The sequence below is a fragment of the Oncorhynchus kisutch genome, unplaced genomic scaffold (assembly GCF_002021735.2).
Source record: "Oncorhynchus kisutch isolate 150728-3 unplaced genomic scaffold, Okis_V2 Okis03b-Okis08b_hom, whole genome shotgun sequence".
In the NCBI taxonomy this organism is placed as follows: domain Eukaryota; kingdom Metazoa; phylum Chordata; class Actinopteri; order Salmoniformes; family Salmonidae; genus Oncorhynchus; species Oncorhynchus kisutch.
Window position 1 is genome coordinate 1,401,875 of NW_022261980.1, and position 12,952 is coordinate 1,414,826.

At 44.5% G+C, this 12,952-nt stretch overlaps 1 protein-coding gene across 4 annotated transcripts in view; it reads right to left on the minus strand.

The window, feature by feature from the left end:
* Positions 1 to 12,952, minus strand: part of LOC109878480 (aggrecan core protein) — a 32,992-nt gene continuing 20,040 nt past the window's right edge. Inside the window, exons 13-20 of one of the 4 annotated variants that reach the window (XM_031812921.1) lie at positions 10,615 to 12,822; positions 10,249 to 10,362; positions 8,777 to 8,890; positions 5,048 to 5,206; positions 4,788 to 4,870; positions 3,461 to 3,605; positions 3,019 to 3,201; positions 1 to 2,692 (exon numbers count right to left, since the gene is read on the minus strand). In XM_031812921.1, coding sequence (XP_031668781.1) covers positions 2,616 to 2,692; positions 3,019 to 3,201; positions 3,461 to 3,605; positions 4,788 to 4,870; positions 5,048 to 5,206; positions 8,777 to 8,890; positions 10,249 to 10,362; positions 10,615 to 12,822 — 3,083 coding nt within the window. In that variant the 3' untranslated portion in view covers positions 1 to 2,615. Of the gene's footprint in view, positions 2,696 to 3,018; positions 3,202 to 3,460; positions 3,606 to 4,787; positions 4,871 to 5,047; positions 5,207 to 8,776; positions 8,891 to 10,248; positions 10,363 to 10,614; positions 12,823 to 12,952 lie in introns of all 4 variants that reach the window. The other 3 variants (XM_031812920.1, XM_031812923.1, XM_031812922.1) reach the window with 3 other exon arrangements.

A 12,952-nucleotide genomic window follows, 5' to 3' on the forward strand; every position in this document is an offset into this window, starting at 1 on the left:
GAAAGTAACAAGTAAAGTATCTTTATTTGGCATGTTTTGGAACAAATGTTGAATACAGACATTGGAAGACAAACAGTTCATTTCAGGCACATTTGGGTACATTCTGTCCAGCTCCATAAGACTAGAACCTCTACACCTCTACTCATGATGTTCTCAGCGTGTGGGTTATTGGGCCTGTTCATGCACAGGGTCAGTCGCTCTCACACAACCCACTGGACACAGACGTCAGTTCAACATCTAGTTTTGACTGTCAACTAACATGAACTCAAAGTAAAATCAACAAACATGCTAACCTTCTCATTGGATTTAGGATAAAAGTTAGGTGAAAAAAAGACAATTATACCCGAAATCCTTTACATTGATCACTTTTTGCAAATCCAATCAGTTTTCCACATTGATTCAATGTCATCACATAGATCTTTGCTGTTAAAATGACATGGAAACAACGTTGATTCAACCAGTTAGTGCCTAGTGGGAAACAGAAGAAAACAGGAGAAGTGTTCAGGTAACTGATCCCGTGCTCCATTTCAGAACATTTTGCTCCTGTTTTGTGCCTACAGTACACAACCCTAAACAGATGGCAGGGTCGGGGGAGTTGCAGGAGTGCTCTACACCAGTGTTTCTCAACCTCTGGTCCGTGGACCGGCACCTTTCCCAGGGATGTTACTGACAGGTCCCTCAGACGGTTAGTTGTCAAGGGGTCATAGTTTGCCAATCACTGGTAGTAAAAGGTTGCTAAACACTGCTCTACGCCCCTTTGTCAAGTTGCTTCAGCTGCTTTGGAGACAATCATCCCTCAGCAATGCCAGGAGGCATTTATGTCCTTTTTATTCTATACACTAGACCTGGTTATTGTGTTATTATCTTCTAAAAGCTCTTAATACGTTCAGCCCTGCAGGGGTACAGTAAAACATAATGGTGTGTGTAGCTTTAAATGACACTTCTGTCATCGGAAGTTCCAGGTATAGAATTGCTTTAAGCCTGTTCTTTGTGGAACCTCTCCGTCATCTCTTTGATTGGTATATGGTTTATGATTGCAGGTGAAGCTTTTGCCCAGCAAGACATATGACGGTGTGTTGAAGGAGGAGGCACAGCCTCCTGTAAACAGAAACAATGAATGAAGCATCTATATCTTCATCAGATATAACAGCAGGCTATGCATTCAATACAAAACTGAAGGACTACAAGCGATTAAAATGGCGATGGATCTGGAGTTGAAATAAATGTGTCCGCTGAGGTTTTTCTGTGAAACAAAACAGACAATGAAGAGAAACATTTGATCTGAAAGCTACTGCTGTTGTTAATAAAACTGGTCCCATGGAGTTGCTATGCACTGCACAGCCTTGTGTGAGACGATGAAAGTGTCAAACTGACCAATGACATTCATCCGTTTGGTCCTGTTTAGGCCAACAACATTGTTGACAAACCAAAATTCAGATTCAATTCCAATCCCCTCAGGAAATAAATACAGTGAACTTCAATGAATTAACTGACTGAAATTTAAATGGAATTGAACCCCAAGCCTGTTGTTTTTTTATTATTCCGTGTCACTACTGAACCTGAGAGAGAAGTTGAGTCCTCTCTCTCTTATTTGAGAAGTTGAGTCCTCTCTCTCTTATTTGAGAAGTTGAGTCCTCTCTCTCTTATTTGAGAAGTTGAGTCCTCTCTCTCTTATTTGAGAAGTTGAGTCCTCTTTCACTCTCTTATTTTAGGGCAGCCTCAGTAGATTGCATGATGTTGCCTCTCCAGTGTGGCAGGCAGAGATTCTAGCATTGCTGTGTATTATTCACATCAGGCACTCTGTCTCCCTTCTGCTCTAAACAAATGATGTAGGTTTGAAATACAGACGGACACAGTAGCCTGCTGTGTCGGCTTCGCTAGCTTTCTCTTTATGACTTAGAGATGAAATAAATAATATCTCCCTTATTATCCCCTCCCATAGCCTTTTCCTGCAGTCAAATGACCTAGTGGCCTCATGGGTGGAATGTTATTCATATTTTTCATAATTTCATAATTATAAGCATTATTTTGAACAAATCTGTTTTTTCTATGTCAAACGGTTTTGTTATATTTCAGTTTTCTGTAATGTATATAAAGTGTAATAATGGGATGCAAACTCAAAATGTAATACATTTCAACTCTATATGTGACATGGTGCAGGTGTCTTATTTATTTTAAGCCCATAACCATGTGTGTGAGGTGTATACTTTTGTTTCAAAGTAGATTTATGTGACCCTGATTTAGCCCACTGCAGTAAAAGGTGAATCTTATCGACGGCATCACAATCCACCAAAACCAAAAAGTATATGAATAATAACAATAAAACTCCAAACAATAAACAACTCTTATATATAATGAAAACATGTCATTATTTTGGGACAAGAATGACAAAAACATACAATTACATAATGGCTTAATTTATATATTTTTTTAAATAGTCAGAGAGTGACAAACTGAAAAGACAATGTTACTGCTCAAAGTTGATTTGGTCTTATGTACAAGGTGGGTACTTCAAACATTCAAACCTCGTTAGTAAGTTAGAAAATGGCTTCTGTGTTCTGTAAATGTTCTTATAAAATAATTATCTTCAAGAGATCTCCCTTAGTCTTCCCTGCTTAGTGACGTTTGCTGCTGGTTGATTCTCCTCGCCTTCTGATCGATCTGCGCTGTATTCTGTTACTGGGGGAGGGCACTGCTGTTGGCAAGAGAAACAAACATTACCTTCATAGATTCATACATTACCTTCAATGATTCATACATTACCTTCAATGATTCATACATTACCTTCAATGATTCAAAAGTAATTTCATAGCATCAGACAAAATTACAATAATGCAAAGCTTCACTGAAAAATACAGTGACATTTTCGTCAACCTACAAGGAACCTCGATTTCCACCTTTCTAACGATCATTTCAATAGCAGAGTTCTTAACGAGAATTGGAAGTGTGTCAATGTGGGACTAACCTACAGGTATGTTTATAGAGTGTTGAAAGAGTAAAAGAGTGTGCACTACTCACCGCCCAGGCATTCCACCTGTGGCTTCTCCCACTGTCCGTCTGCCATGCAGCGCACCACAGGCAGGTGGCGCTGTAGGAGGCCTGGGTTACAATGGTAGCGGATGATGGACCCCACAGTATACTGCTCCCGCCTGCTGCCGAACATCTTGGCATTCTCCACCTCTGGCGGTGCGCCACAGTAGACTGGGGAACAATGATCAGTAAATCAATCAATCCATCAAATTACAACTGATGATATTTATTGGTAGCAATTTATTTTGAAGGGTACCTGCCTAACGAGTTTATAAAACATGAATGAGTTGTAACAACAACACAGGTATAAGATAACCACACATAATGATGGCGAAGGTACAGTGAAATTAGTTTTTAAGAAAACATTTACCAGTGCCTATTCAGACTCTAGAACACAATTATTGAACCCTAACCCCTGACCCATATGTACCTGGGCCAGTCTTGCAGGTGAAGGGCAGGTGGTAGTTGCAGGGAACGTCGTTCCATTGGCCGTTCTCATGCCAGATCATCACCACACAGTCTTCTCCAGAGTTAAAGTAGTTATCCGGCTGGTTCGGCCGCCAGTTCTCAAATTGCTGAGGGGAGTGGAGAGCAACATTGGTAGGAAGTTACAAAGATCATTTATGTTTCTGTTGGTTTCTTGTTTTCAATGTAGAAAACCCAGAAATCAGGAGAGTAAGTAAGTAGTCTATGGCATGCAGATCAGAATCTACAGGTACAGTATGAACAGTGTATGAATGCAGTAGGCTACAGTATGAAGAGTGTATTAATGTACAGGTACAGTATGAAGAGTGCTTGAATCTACAGGTACAGTATGAATAGTGTATTAATGTACAGGTACAGTATGAAGAGTGTATTAATGTACAGGTACAGTATGAACAGAGTATGAATGCAGTAGACTACAGTATGAAGAGTGTATGAATGTACAGGTACAGTATGAACAGTGCTTGAATCTACAGGTACAGTATGAATAGTGTATGAATGTACAGGTACAGTATGAAGAGTGTATGAATGTACAGGTACAGTATGAACAGTGTATGAATGTACAGGTACAGTATGAACAGTGTATTAATGTACAGGTACAGTATGAACCGAGTATGAATGCAGTAGACTGCAGTATGAACAGTGTATGAATGCAGTAGGCTACAGTATGAAGAGTGTATTAATGTACAGGTACAGTATGAATAGGGTATGAATGTACAGGTACAGTATGAACAGTGTATGAATCTACAGGTACAGTATGAAGAGTGTATTAATGTACAGGTACAGTATGAACAGTGTATTAATGTACAGGTACAGTATGAACAGAGTATGAATGCAGTAGACTACAGTATGAACAGTGTATGAATGCAGTAGGCTGCAGTATGAACAGTGTATGAATGTACAGGTACAGTATGAACAGTGTATGAATGTACAGGTACAGTATGAACAGTGTTTGAATGTACAGGTACAGTATGAACAGTGTATTAATGTACAGGTACAGTATGAACAGTGCATGAATCTACAGGTACAGTATGAACAGTGTATTAATCTACAGGTACAGTATGAACAGTGTATTAATCTACAGGTACAGTATGAACAGTGTATTAATCTACAGGTACAGTATGAACAGTGTTTGAATGTGGTAGGCAATAGTCGGTGATCTGGTGGCCCCGGGAAAGGAAATGTTGGGAACCACTGGGGGAGAGCACTCTGAGTGGGGACTAAGTTCTGTGCTAACCCACTTTCTCTGTACTGTGTCTGTCTGCCTGACTCACCAGTGGTGTGCCGTCTATCCAGCGGAAGTCATTCTCCACTGTCTTGTCATTGAGTCCAATCCACTGGTAGTCCTGGCCGTTGGCTGGAGGGGGGGAAAGAGTGAAGGGATATTCTCTCTCTCTCTCTCTCTCTCTCTCTCTCTCTCTCTCTCTCTCTCACACACACACACACACACACACACACACACACACACACACACACACACACACACACACACACACACACACACACACACACACACACACAGGCCTTTACTCACAGTTGACAAAGTGCTGTTCCTCTGGGGTGATGATGCTGACCAGGTGAGCGCTGAGGTCTCGGCAGCGCTGCTCGGCCTGCAGCCAGGTCTCTCTCTCGGGGAAGTGCAGGTAACAGTTGCCCTGAAACTTAGTCCACCCCTCCTCACAATCCTGCTCGTCTGTGTCGTCAACAGCAGGGGGCGATAATGAGACAGAGGCTACCAGACCCCGGAGAAGCCCGGTTTATTACAGACACTCAAATACATTTACATTAGATAGGAGGGAATACTGATCAACACCACATATGACACCATAGAGGTTTTATGGAGGCTGTGTTTGTTCTAGAACTGCTGCCATTTTTCTATGCTCCATTATTAGTCCAACTATAATCATTGATTTATTTCAGTCCAACCTATGGTGTGATAAATATTACTGCACATTGGTGAAAATACTGCATTTTCCAGGACCTATTAACTATCAACTTGATTCACTGCTTGATAAGACTGGCAACACTTTGAGGGATATGACATTTTTTGGAATGGGTGAAACATCCATCAAGCATCCATTTAACCCACAACTACAGGGTTTGGTGACGAAAACATTCTGCTTTAGCCAACGTGTTGTTGCTCTGCAAAACAAGCCAATAAATGTACAGTTAATGCAGAAAATGGTTCTTTCTATAATGCATTTGTGTTTTAAAAATTAAAGCACAAACAAAAAACACCTGGGAAATTAGCACACGGGGTCTCTTGGGTAGTCTTTAACTTAATAATAATTGGTTGTGATACTTTAAATATACAACAAATCATTTAACAAGTCAGCCTAGTGAGTATCTCCCAACAGTTAATGAGAGTTTCTGTAGTGATTATCTCCCAACAGTTAATGAGAGTTGCTGTAGTGAGTATCTCCCAACAGTTAATGAGAGTTTCTGTAGTGAGTCTCTCCCAACAGTTAATGAGAGTTTCTGTAGTGATTATCTCCCAACAGTTAATGAGAGTTTCTGTAGTGAGTCTCTCCCAACAGTTAATGAGAGTTTCTGTAGTGATTATCTCCCAACAGTTAATGAGAGTTGCTGTAGTGAGTATCTCCCAACAGTTAATGAGAGTTTCTGTAGTGATTATCTCCCAACAGTTAATGAGAGTTTCTGTAGTGATTATCTCCCAACAGTTAATGAGAGTTTCTGTAGTGAGTATCTCCCAACAGTTAATGAGAGTTTCTGTAGTGAGTATCTCCCAACAGTTAATGAGAGTTTTTGTAGTGAGTATCTCCCAACAGTTAATGAGAGTTTCTGTAGTGAGTCTCTCCCAACAGTTAATGAGAGTTTCTGTAGTGAGTATCTCCCAACAGTTAATGAGAGTTGCTGTAGTGAGTATCTCCCAACAGTTAATGAGAGTTTCTGTAGTGAGTCTCTCCCAACAGTTAATGAGAGTTTCTGTAGTGATTATCTCCCAACAGTTAATGAGAGTTTCTGTAGTGAGTCTCTCCCAACAGTTAATGAGAGTTTCTGTAGTGATTATCTCCCAACAGTTAATGAGAGTTTCTGTAGTGAGTCTCTCCCAACAGTTAATGAGAGTTTCTGTAGTGATTATCTCCCAACAGTTAATGAGAGTTTCTGTAGTGATTATCTCCCAACAGTTAATGAGAGTTTCTGTAGTGATTATCTCCCAACAGTTAATGAGAGTTTCTGTAGTGATTATCTCCCAACAGTTAATGAGAGTTTCTGTAGTGAGTATCTCCCAACAGTTAATGAGAGTTGCTGTAGTGAGTATCTCCCAACAGTTAATGAGAGTTGCTGTAGTGAGTATCTCCCAACAGTTAATGAGAGTTGCTGTAGTGAGTATCTCCCAACAGTTAATGAGAGTTGCTGTAGTGAGTATCTCCCAACAGTTAATGAGAGTTTCTGTAGTGATTATCTCCCAACAGTTAATGAGAGTTTCTGTAGTGATTATCTCCCAACAGTTAATGAGAGTTTCTGTAGTGATTATCTCCCAACAGTTAATGAGAGTTGCTGTAGTGAGTCTCTCCCAACAGTTAATGAGAGTTGCTGTAGGGAAATGTACTCTGTATACTTGTTTACAGAACATGGTGAATACCTTTTTCCCCTTCACTGTAACGTTCAAGGCTTCATTCATTCCTTCACCACACCTACATGACTAAACAATTCCACAAAATGGCTACTTCAGCTACTTCCGTACACCTGCTTGCTAGGAGCAGCAATAGAACTACACACTAAGAAAAGAAGGTTCCTCAAGGGTTCTTTGGGAAGGGTGATGGTTCTATGTGGAACCATAATGACTCAAATTACCATTTGAGCCCTTCAATGGTTTTTTGCAGTTTTGTGAAAATTAAAATGTATTCATTAGAATATTTTGGGGCGTGGCTACAAACGTGAGTGAGTGTCATTCCAGTTGATCTAATCTGTTGTGTTATGCTATTACATGTTAAATATGACTATGGCCAGTGACAGTGTCTTGTAAAAGACAAAGGTCTAAGGCACTGCATTGCAGTGCTAGCTGTGCCACCAGAGATTCTGGGTTCGACCCCAGGCTCTGTCGCGACCGGGAGGCCCATGGGGCATTGCACAAATGGCCCAGTGTCGTCGAGGCTAGGGAGGGCTTGGCTGGCAGGCGCACTAGCGACTCCTGTGGTGGGCTGGGCGCAGTGCACGCTGACCGGGTCGCCAGGTGTATGGTGTTTCCTCCGACACATTGGTGCGGCTGGCTTCCGGGTTGGATGTGCATTGTGTCAAGAAGCAGTGCGGCTTGGTTGGGTTGTGTTTCGGAGGACGCATGGCTCTCGACCTTCGCCTCTCCCGAGTCCATACGTGAGTTGCAGCGATGAGACAAGACTGTAACTACCAATTGGATACCACGAAATTGGGGAGAAATAAAGGGGTAAAAAAATAAAAAATAAAAGAATACACAAGGTGCCATTTCTGCATGTGGCTGCAACAGTTTCTCTTGTTATGTCATTCACTGACAGTTATTAGCCCGTGTCAGACAAACCATTTTATTGGTCAATTAATCCAGCCAGCTATCTAAACTTGTAGTAATCATAGTTGAATTACAGACAGAGGCTCCCCCATCAATTTTGTTAGTCACTCTCACTGAAATATCATATTAAAAACTGCAAACATTTCTCTCTACACTATGGCAAAATGTGTACAATTGCAGGAAAGTTGCTGTAAAACTGCTAATTAGTCTCTCCGCCCCATGGCAAAAGGCGCAGAATTTCAGCAAACTTGCTTTAAAACTACAACATTTTCTATACACCCCATAGCAAAATGTGTAGAATTGCAGGAAATTAATTGTAGATTTCTTTTTCATGATCTCCTCTGTCAAGAAGGGGGCCGCTAAAATGTTTGCTCACAAGGATCTAATGTCAGTTTTGCGTTTTTACCCCTAATGGTAAGGTTTTGGCAAAAGGAAAGCTGATCCTAGATCTGTGCCTACAATCAACTTATTCTGGAGCAGACAAAATAATTCACCGCCACACCTGGGTCACGTTCAGCATGCACAAAACAGGAGAAAACGTTTTTGAAATATAGGAAGTATACCCAAACTTGGCTGATGATAACCCTAATTGGGGTTTTCCATTTAAAAACGTTTTCGGCCATTTGTCCTCCTGAACGCAGCCCTGTTATGATGCAAGCTGCCAGCGATAACAGTTTCCTTTGCATCCTTATGACTCCTGTTGTTTTTGAGAGGTTGTTGTTGGTTAGTAAACATTAGCTGAAGCCGACCTCGTACCAATCTCGCAGCGGTCCCCTCCGTAGCTGGGCAGGCATAAGCATTTGTAAGAGTCTGCATTTTCCACACAGGTGGCTCCATTGGCACAAGGGTTGGAATGGCACACATCAACCTCTGCAAAAAAGGGGGGGGGGTGAGACTGGTGCCTCAGGGGGTGAAGGGGCAGTTGCCTTGGCAGGGGGGAGCTGGGTAACAACATCTTGGAAGTCATGGAATCGGAACAGTCTGAGATGCTGCAACATGGTGATTCAGACTCCAGCCTTACTGTGTCAGATCATCATTGAAAGGAAGATGAATAATCATCTCAATGATCTTCACTCCTGTACATGTTAACCTTTCTTTAGACAACAATATTTGACTACTTTTTTTCATAAATGTTGAACTTCTGATTCATACACTTTAGAAGAAAGATACTTTATCATATAAATGTATTAAGATCTGAAGTAAGGTTAAATCTGGATCAGCTACTTGTTGGGTGGCAGACTCATAGAAATAGAATGACTAGATGAGAGTAATTCTAATTCTTTGGGCAGCTTTGTGTTCAGATTCATATATGCAGAAGTTCCAAGTATGTACCCAGCATGTACCCAGCATGTACCCAGTATGCACCAGGATGTTGGTAGGTGTACCAGGGGTTAGCAGGCATGCAGTAGGAAAGAGAATAGAACCAGCAGACAAATCTGTCTGAAATGGCATCATTATGATGTCCTTTCAACCGGTTTTGCCAGTTGGGTAGGCTTACTGTAGCCTAGGCAACAGCAGAACAAAAACAACACAGGATGGAGTGAATCATGATAAAGAAGTATGGTGGAGAGATTCTGAGACCTCGAGGCAAGGACACGATACACACATACACACCAAAGACCCCGCGACTGTCTGACAAACACGAATGAGAGACCCAAAACCAGGTGCAGGCAAAACAGGAGAAAACATCACACTACAACACAAAATATACAGTGCATCAAGACAGGAAAAAGTGGGAACAAAATGCATTGTTAGTGTTAGTGAATCACATCTAAAAATATAACAAATACAGCCTACAGAATATTGCTAAATGTCTGAATATGTACAGTATCAGATAGTAGCATCGGGACAGAGGGTTGCAAAATTCCAGGAACTTTCAATAAATTCCCTGGTTTCCCAGAAATCTTGGTCAGAGGATTCTGGATTTCCTGCTTATTCCCTTCTGATTCTGGGAATCCTCCAAACAGGATTTCAGGAAAACCATTCCTGGAATTTCACAACCCTAATCATGACAGAGGGACCGATGTCCAGGCATACAGTAGAGAGATGAGAAAAGCATTGTTAGAAACTTTCTTTACTAAGGTGTGTCAGAATGGTGAGGGCGTCAGAATGGATCAGAAAGAGAGATGTGCAGAGAGTTAGGAACGAAGACCTTGCTAGGAACGAAGGAACGACGACGTCTTATGAGAGATAATGAGAGATAATGATACCCCTGCATCAGGACTCACCATACTGGCACCCTTCTCCCACTTTCCCGGGCGGACACTGGCACAACCCAACACCATCCTCCACTGAGCATGACCCAGCACCACACGGGTTAGGGTCACATGGGTTAGGGATACCTAAGCATGAATACAATTAGGATGAATATAATACAGTGTGTACCTTAGCCCCAAAATGGCACCATACTCCTTATTTAGTGCACTATATAGGGAATAGGGTGACCTTTCTGATTGGCCTGTTCAATAAAAACACCATGCCACTTTAAATAATTTAAATAAGTCTGTTGGCTCGACAACGTAACAGCCAAACAAACGTTCTTTTAACTGTCCATAGCAATGAACATGGAGTCGACTGAAAGTGTGCTGACTCACCCTCCTCTGAGGATGGCTTCTCCATGACGGCAGGGGTCTGCAGGGAGATGGCTGGGGCAGCCAATCCGGCAGGAGCAAGGTCAGGGGCAAAGGTCACGTAAAACTCGCTGGTGGTCTCCCCCAGCTCAGCCATGGCCTCCTCTGGCCCTTCTGTGCCCTCCATAAGCTCCCTGTTGCTGGGCGGAGAGGACAGCACCACAGGGAGCAGATCTCCAGAGTGTGCCCCAGATGAGACACCGCTGGCCTGGGTTGGGTGGTCAGCACCGCTCCATGTGTGGGACCCACTTCCCTGCCCGCTGAACTGCACTGGCCCAGCCCCCAGCTCCATGGAAACCGTGGTCGCCTTGGAAACCTCTGTCATGAAGTCATTAGTCAGGAAGGTGACAGCGCTGTCCTCCTCATCGCTGGTGGAGGATCTGGAGATTCCAGACATGTCCCCGGATAGGAAGCCCGACGTTCCGAACCCTGATGCGTATCCACCTCTTCCCGCTCCGTATCCGTAGTGGAGAGACCCCGAGGCCTCCTGTTCTCCTGAGGCTGACCCTGTGAGGTCAGTAAACCCTGACCCCAAGAAGGTCACACCCGGGAAGAACCCTGAGCCGCTGCTGCCCGAGGCCGAACCGCTGATATCACCACTTCCGGAGCTGTAGTGGAGAGACCCCGAGGCCTCCTGTTCTCCTGAGGCTGACCCTGTGAGGTCAGTAAACCCTGACCCCAAGAAGGTCACACCTGGGAAGGACCCTGAGCCACTGCTGCCCGAGTCCGAACCGCTGTTATCACCACTTCTGGAGCCGTAGTGGAGAGACCCCGAGGCCTCCTGTTCCCCTGAGGCTGACCCTGTGAGGTCAGTAAACCCTGAGCCCAAGAAGGTCACACCCGGGAAGGACCCTGAGCCGCTGCTGCCCGAGTCCGAACCGCTGTTATCACCACTTCTGGAGCCGTAGTGGAGAGACCCCGAGGCCTCCTGTTCCCCTGAGGCTGACCCCGTAAGGTCAGTAAACCCTGACCCCAAGAAGGTCACACCCGGGAAGAACCCTGAGCCGCTGCTGCCCGAGGCCGAACCGCTGATATCACCACTTCCGGAGCTGTAGTGGAGAGACCCCGAGGCCTCCTGTTCTCCTGAGGCTGACTCTGTGAGGTCGGTAAACCCTGACCCCAAGAAGGTCACACCGGGGAAGGACCCTGAGCCACTGCTGCCCGAGTCCGAACCGCTGTTATCACCACTTCTGGAGCTGTAGTGGAGAGACCCCGAGGCCTCCTGTTCCCCTGAGGCTGACCCTGTGAGGTCAGTAAACCCTGACCCCAAGAAGGTCACACTCGGGAAGAACCCTGAGCCACTGCTGCCAGATCCGGAGCCGCTGAATTCCAGGCCCCCTCCACCCAGCTCCTTCTCTTTGTGTGTGTGAGAGGTGGAAACCTCCACCAGTTTACCATCGATCAGCAGGACCTGAGTGTCTCCGCTTCCCGACTCCTCTCCCGAATGACCACTGGAGCCTCCTGAGGGAAAGAATCCTGAGGGAAATCCGGAAAACTCCTCACTGGAACTAGAGCTGGAGCCGGACGACATTCCAGACAACTCCCCACTTTCCCCAGAGCTGCTGGAGCTGTCAGATGAAGAGCCGCTCTCCTCAGAACTGACACCGGAGCCACTTCCCGATCCCGACAGGAACCCACTGCCACTGAACATTCCCAATCCCATTTCCGTGGGGAAGGTGAGGATCCCAGTGATTCCCTCTCCAGCCTCCTGTGGACCCCCAGAGCCCAAACCGGATAAAACGCTGCCACTCCCTGAAGAGAAGGTGACCGTTATTCCCTCTCCAGCCTCCTGAGGACCCCCAGAGCCCAAACCGGATAAAACACTGCCACTCCCTGAAGAGAAGGTGACCATTATTCCCTCTCCAGCCTCCTGAGGATCCCCAGAGCCCAAACCGGATAAAACACTGCCCCTCCCTGAAGTGACCGTTATTCCCGATCCGTCTCCACTCAGCCCCGAGCCGGACGCATCTCCACTACTCAGACCAGATGATCCGCTGGGAATCTCTGCACTTCCGCTGCCTGAAAGATCACCTGACCCGGACAGATCCCCGGAATGAGGCAGTTCACCGGAGTGATCACCAGAGAGATCTCCGGAGGATCCACTCGCCCCAGAGGCCCCGGAACCAGAGCCTGAGGACTCCACAGAGATGGGAGGAGTGATGGAAGGCAGGACTGTGGAGAGAGAGTGAGAGTCAGAGAGAGACACAGAGAGCGAGAGAGAAAGAAAGAAAAGTGATTTACATATTTCAGTAATGTATATACAGTGTATATTTATAGTGTAGAATTCCATAAAATGCTTAAT